Here is a 6930-nt window from a genome sequence, read left to right on the forward strand (position 1 = left end):
CAAACATTTTTGTTAGCCTCTTTTCAACATGTCCTAAAATTGGATCAGCACCATCTGTAACCATCACTTCTTGCTATTTGGGTCATGTTCTAATACTTACAGTGAGCTGCACATCTGGCTTCTTTTCCAGCAGAATCATATCACCAGGTAGGCCAAAGGACTTGATTTGGTAGGTGAGGTAGCCACCATATGAGGAAACCTAAAATTGAAATAATTGGACCAATAGTACAAATATTAAAAAAGACCATGGCACCATTAACTCATATAAAAAGTACATAGGCATATAGATCTGGAAAGGTACACAATCGACCTATTAACAGGGGTCATCCTTAGACAGTAGAATTGAAGATGACATTACAACATTCTGCATTACACCATTTTATATCAAATGTTTAACAAGAACATACTTGAGTTTTATAAACAAAAGATACGTCTATTAAAAAGAAAAAATAACAGTCACACAGAAACAACTAAGATCCTTTAATTCCAGATGACTACTAAACCAAAATGCTTATTTAGTCCACAGATATTCTAAGAAATCTAGGCCATTGGTTTCTTATTTAACTGAGAGAATTGGTTAATATCTGTCTGTTACAAAATGAACCTCTAAAAATAAATTTTCAAAAAAAACTTCCCCTGAGAGCAGATGGTGAATATTTCCAAAGAGATTATGCATTCTCCTGAGTACATGTCTGACTACTCCATTAGGTGTACAGACCTTCTCTCAGGGCCTCATAAGTAGCATAATGGTGGTAGAGATGTGGAGGTGAATGGTAATAGTTTTTGACAGCAGCTTCACCTCTGGTCCTGACACCTCCTACCCTTAAAGTAAAAGCCACCCAAGAAAGAAACAGTAACTAAGGAAGGAAATCAGAAGCAATGTAACCTCAGAGCAAGCAAGGACAAAATAACCCTATTGAAGAATGCAAATAACTTGCAGCAGGGGAGAAGGCGAAGCATTTCTGGCTTCCACATTGACCGAAGTTCTGCCCTAGAATCTATAACCTGACAAAGTTTCACAGACCTATGATCTGAAAATCTGGAAGTATTCCAAGACAACATCTTACATCATCTTATCGAGTACAGTCGACCCTTGAATGACACAGGGGTTAGTGGGGCCGACCCCCAACCCCAGAACACAGTTGAAAATCCATGTATAACATTTGTCTCCCCAAAACTGTAACTGGAATCCAGTCAACAGCAGGCTATTACATATGTTATGTGTATTACATACTGTATTCTTACAATAAAGAGAGAAAAAAACGTTTTTAAGAAAATCATAAGGAAGAAAAAATATACTTATAGTACAGTATTTATCAATACTGTAACTTTATGACATCTGTTTACAAGATGAAAAAAATCCACATGTAAGTGGGCCCCTGCAGTTCAAACCTGTGTTGTTCAAGGGTCAGCTGAATTGCCTTTTTGATGGGCTACGGTAGTTTTAAAAGTATGTCCATATATTTGCTACTCTTGTTTTTATGAGGTGTAGCTTAATTCTCCTCCCCTTGAGTGTGAGCTGGATTCAGTAACTGGCTTCTAATGGACAGAATATGGCAGAAGTAAGTATATGTCATTTCTGAAATTAGGTTATAAAACGACTGAGGCTTCTGTTTCTCAGTCTCTCAGTCTCTTTCTCTCCCTCTCAATCTGCCTCTATCTCAATCTCTCTCTTTCAGTTGCTTTAGGGGACGCCATCTGCCAGGTCACGAAGACCCTCAGGTAGCCTATGGAGAGAGAACTTCAAGTGAGGAGGAGCTGTGGCCTCCAATCAACAGGCAGCAAGGAAGAGAGACCTACTGACAACCATGCGAGTGAGCTTGGAAGTGGATCCTCCAGTCCCAGATGACCACAGACAGCCCTGGCTGACATCTCAATCATGACCTCATGAGAGACCTTGAGCCATCCGCTCCTGGAATCCTGATCCACAGGAACTGTACAAGACAGTAATTGTTTGCTGCTTGAAGCTTCAAAGTTTGGGGATAATTTGTTACACAGTAATCAATAAAACCAGTGTGTAGGTTCACCACATAGAGGTGAAGAAAAATATTACATAAGGGAGAAGTGGGTTATATGAGAAAAGAAATATTCCCTACACTGAAAGGTCAAAACCCATTGTCTTTTAACCAGAGGGCAGAGGTCATTAAAGACCTCAGGCCAACAAGGCCCTAATTTTTAGTCATTCTGAAGGTGAGAAAATGGCATTACCTGAGCTGGCCCTGTGAAATCCGCCCCTTCTCAACAGCTCTACCCTATGCCACTAGGTGCGTAAGTCACCTGATGGCGTTTCTACAGGAGGCCCACACTTCTGCCCTCATGAATGAATGTAGCTGGACAGGCTCTGGAATAACAATTTATGCAGCAAAGGAAGAGCAACTAATGTGCAAGCTCCCGAAGGACTGTCTAACTAACCGCACATGATTCTGCTAATGAAAGCCAAACTAGCCCTGAGTCCCATGCTTTTCTTAAAAAGCTCGCGAATCGTTCTTCAGCTTTTGTTTTCCTGACAAGGAGCCTTTCTTCTGCTTTAAAACAAAGAATGTTCAGCATTGGCATATAAGAGCATACATGTCCCATTTGCAACACATATCATTTAAATAGTTATTTCTTTTGGCATTAAGTAAAAATCTAGAAAACATGGTGCGTGACATCCTTTGCTGTTGAGCTAAAGCATGTGAGGTCCATGAAGTCTGTACATTTTCAGCCCCTCCCACAGAAGGCAGCGTCTCTTCTGCATTTGTAGTTAACCTAATTTCTTCTATTTTAGTAACCTGAACTTCCTGGTGCTTCCTTCCAAACACCATTAAACAATGCTCATGCAGGGAGGGAGGAGGCCCAGAGAGAGTGCAGAAAAACAACAGGACTTCATTACCTTGTCCCCCAGATAAGAAAGAGGTGCGACCCAGGATGCACTCTGAACTGTTGACGGCAGTTCCTGGAGGTCTGCGACCACACTGCTGCTGCCCGGGTTGAATGAGATGGGGATGTCCACTCTGTCTGCCGTCTCCAGGCGCCAGCCCATCATATCCACAAACTGGAATATAAAAGCAAGAGATGGAAATGTGTGCCTGTGGCTTCTTTGGTGATGGCTCAATTATGCAGAATAGAAAGAGCTATGGGGCAGCCACCTTGCTTCAAAGCCTTCCTTTCTGTGTCTTTTCTCGGCTTGCCCTTGGAATTCTCAGAGGGCAGAGACCATATGTATGTGGGATTTATCTTTGTATCCCCACACACATCCTGGTTCTTGACATTTAGTAAGTGTCCCATAAATGTTTGAATAATATATAAATAAGTATATGAAAAATAACTAGGAGTGTGGGTGCATTTTAGTGGTCAGCTCCTTCTAGAGAAAATGTGAGGTAGACTACAGTGGCCTGCTATCATTATTTTACTCTAAATGGAGCATTGTAATTCAATATTTTATTGGTCACAAAGGAAACCAAGAGTTAAAATATGCAGGGAAGAAAAAGAAGGAACTGACAAGACATAGATCAGGAATAACGCTTCTGGTTTGCCCTGGGGATATGGAGAGGAGACTTCAGAGAAGATTTACAAGTTAACTTTTTTTTTTTTCCAATTACAAGCCTATACTCCTTTCAGGAGGCAGATAGTAAAATATATAAGATAATCTTTCATGGAATATTTGTTGGATATAAGACACTACTCACACGAAGATAACAAGCATGAGACTAAGCATGAGACTACTGGTTCATGGAATAATGAAGGCAATAAAAGTTTTAGTTTCATGGAGTTAATTTAAAAAGTGGCCAAATAATGTGGTAAAATAGGTAAGAAAGAAAGCAAAACAGGAAGAAGATAAGCAGATAAAAAGAAAGGAGGGGGGAAGAACCACAAACTCCATTTATTTAATGAGTATTTATTGAGCATCTACTATGCTCCAGATGCTGTGGTAGGCACTGGGAATGTATCAGGAGCTTACATGCTAGTGGTAGAGGAAGCCAGATAATAAACAAGTTTTAGAATTAAATGTATAAATGCCAGGGAGTGATAAATGCTATTGAGTACACTGAAAGAAGGGCGAGCTCACAGAGAGCGAGCAGGGCAAGCTATTTGGTGGGAGTGGTGAAGTAAGGCCCCTTAGAGCGTGAGACACTCAAGCAGAGACCTGACCAACTGTGGGACTGAGCATGAGGACAACTGGGAGAAGAACACTGCAGGCTGAGAAATGACGAGGTCAGTGCTTAACCTTTTAACAAAGTAATATACAAAAAATTCCACAACCTTTCATGTTTCATACCAATTCATTCCTTATTCAGAAGTACTAAATAAAAACAAAAAACTTTCGTTCCTTGCATACCTTAGCTCTTCTTTTATGTGTACTGTGACAATTATTGTTTACTCCAGAGCAAAAGCAGCTGGTACAACCCTTGGGATTTGCTGGGTCCAAGTAGAATGAGCCTTCTCGACACACATTACACTCTGCACCTTCCACATTCTCCTATTGAAAAACGTGAAATGAGAGATCATTCCTTCTAATGATTCCCTGACTGCAATTAACTACTTGCACATATTAAATACTGATAAAGATGTTAGAACACAGATGCTAACAAAACGTTAAGATACATAATCGTTAAGCTTTTATACTGCATTGTTTAAACTTTTATGTCACACACAAATGGAAGAGAGGATTTTCTAAATTTTATAGGATTCCCCTTGGCACCTTGAAGGTAGTGAATTGGCACCAAAAGGACCCACAATGTGGTGGGATCAGTTCATCCCAGTTACTATCATCTTAAAGCATCTGTTAGTACTTGGGAGATCTCCAACCACCTGGCCGAACCACTTGGAGCAACAATTACTAATCTGGGGTCAACAGGCCAGGAAGGGGCTTCTAGGGAACGTTTGAACCTCTTGAAATTGTAGACAAAAGTTTGTGCTGATTTTTCTGGAGAGGGTCTATACCTGTCATCAGAGTCTTAAGAAGGTCTGTGGCCTCTCCAAAGGATGAGAGAGGTGAGAGGGGTCTTCCCTTCTATCTATTTCTATCAAATAAGAATGAATATAAAATGCGACACACATTGTGGAAATCTATTGTGGGTCAGTCTCATTTCCCACATGGTTTTATACGTTGGCTCAACATGAAGAGCTTCTACACTGATCAGTGGCTGAAGTCCCTGGTACTGCACATTCTGTCTCACCTTGCAGAGGCAAGCTCCAGTCTCAGGATCGCAGACGGCTGGCTTAGTCCCACCTCTGTCGCAGTGGCAGGGAATGCACTCAGGGAAGTGGTAAAACCCAGAAGCACATTGGTCACACCGTCGTCCTGTGATTCTGGGCTTGCATCTATGTCCAAAGCAAAGGAATAAAAGTTCTCATCATCTTTCTAAGTCCACCTGCACTGCAGCAGAATGTTTACTGTACGAAACCTGTTAAATACGCACAGTGCCTGCTCATGAGGTGCTTATTATAGTTCAAGGCAGAATGGAGGGAAGCAGATAAAAGGCACCTACACAAAGCAGGTCAAGGTGACTATCATCTTGACAATCAAAGGGGTCAAAAGGTACAAACTTCTAGTTATAAAATAAGTCATGGGGATCTAATGTACAGCATATAATTGATAATATAATTGATAATACTATATTGCATGTTAGCAGAAAGTAAATCTTAAAAATTCTATCACAAGAAAAAATGCTTTTAACTACGTGTGGTGATAGATGTTAACTAGACTCATCATGGTGACCATTTCACAATATATACGAGTATTGAATCATCACATTGTACAACTGAAACTACTATGCCATATGTCAGTTATATCTCAATTGGGAAAAAAGATGAACATCATAGACGGTGCCCTCTGAGGGTCAGGCTTGGTGCAAGGCTCTGGGGGAGCAGGGATGGACATGGCCCCCAAGCCTACGTAGTGAGGTGGAAATATGAACAACTGCTGACATGGGCCTGGGCTCTGAGGAAGGCCCTGGGAAGAGCCCTGAGCCATCACCAGGTACATGCACCTAAAGCACAAGCGTAGATGAAAAAAACACCAAAGGCTGACGAAGTGAGAAGAGCAGTGGGCAGTGAGCAGAACTGAGAAGCCCAACATCACAGGGATGAGGAAAGGAAGAGGAAGTGGGTGCCATCCTTCAGTAGTCAGGTACTGAACTCTACAGCTGAAGTCCCTGTTTGTGGGTCTAAAGAAAGCAGTAAGAAGTGTGCTTTTTGATGGCATATTGAGAATGCAATCTGATATGAAATATTTCATTAACGTGCTACCCAATGTAAGTTATCACCTATCTCTTAATATCTATTAAAATATCTTAACTCAGTGACCATGCCAGAAAAGAAAATATAACTTTATATCCCAGTAAATTGACTTTGGAAAATATCTGCTTATAACCAGATAAAAGATTTTGTACTTGATTAAGAACATAAACTCGCAGCCAGGCAGCCTAGGTTTGAATTCCAACTCTACTTACTGGATGTGGAAACTTGGGCGAGTTAATCTCTTTACAACTGAGTTTCCTCATTTGAAAAAATGGAGATCACAGTACCTAGTTCATAGCACTGTTGTGAGAATTAAATAAAATATGTAAAAACCTTAGAACGATGCTGTGCATACATAATTATTTGCTATTATTATCCTTGGTATGGCATTGGCTAAAGGAAGCAGATAGTGCTCTTTCTCCCGCTCATCACTCCTAAAAAAAGTCAGTCTTACCTACAAGGCCTACTGATAGATCAAATGTCATTTCACTTCTACCTAGCCCCATCCCCATCATCTTCCTCCCTACCTGATACCTGCAGAGATTGCTTTCATGAGGAAGAATGTATTCTCCAGAGATCGTCTATGCAGGTGGAAAGTGTAAATGTTCTGCTTAGAGTGATTACTCTGGCGCAGTGGACTGTAAACTTTGAAAGGGGGTCAGGGACCCTTCTGGGAAGATTACATTCTCTCTCTCTCCCTCTCTCTCT

General features: G+C 40.9%; 1 protein-coding gene across 1 annotated transcript in view; it reads right to left on the minus strand.

The window, feature by feature from the left end:
- Positions 1-53: 53 nt before the first annotated feature.
- Positions 54-6930, minus strand: part of LOC105292306 (laminin subunit alpha-3-like) — a 171503-nt gene continuing 164626 nt past the window's right edge. The window contains exons 34-37 of the mRNA XM_023530840.1: positions 5160-5304; positions 4319-4459; positions 2873-3034; positions 54-199 (exon numbers count right to left, since the gene is read on the minus strand). Of these exons, the coding sequence (XP_023386608.1) occupies positions 83-199; positions 2873-3034; positions 4319-4459; positions 5160-5304 (565 nt within the window). The 3' untranslated portion in view covers positions 54-82. The remainder of the gene's footprint in view (positions 200-2872; positions 3035-4318; positions 4460-5159; positions 5305-6930) is intronic.

The sequence above is a fragment of the Pteropus vampyrus genome, unplaced genomic scaffold, assembly GCF_000151845.1.
Source record: "Pteropus vampyrus isolate Shadow unplaced genomic scaffold, Pvam_2.0 Scaffold55, whole genome shotgun sequence".
In the NCBI taxonomy this organism is placed as follows: domain Eukaryota; kingdom Metazoa; phylum Chordata; class Mammalia; order Chiroptera; family Pteropodidae; genus Pteropus; species Pteropus vampyrus.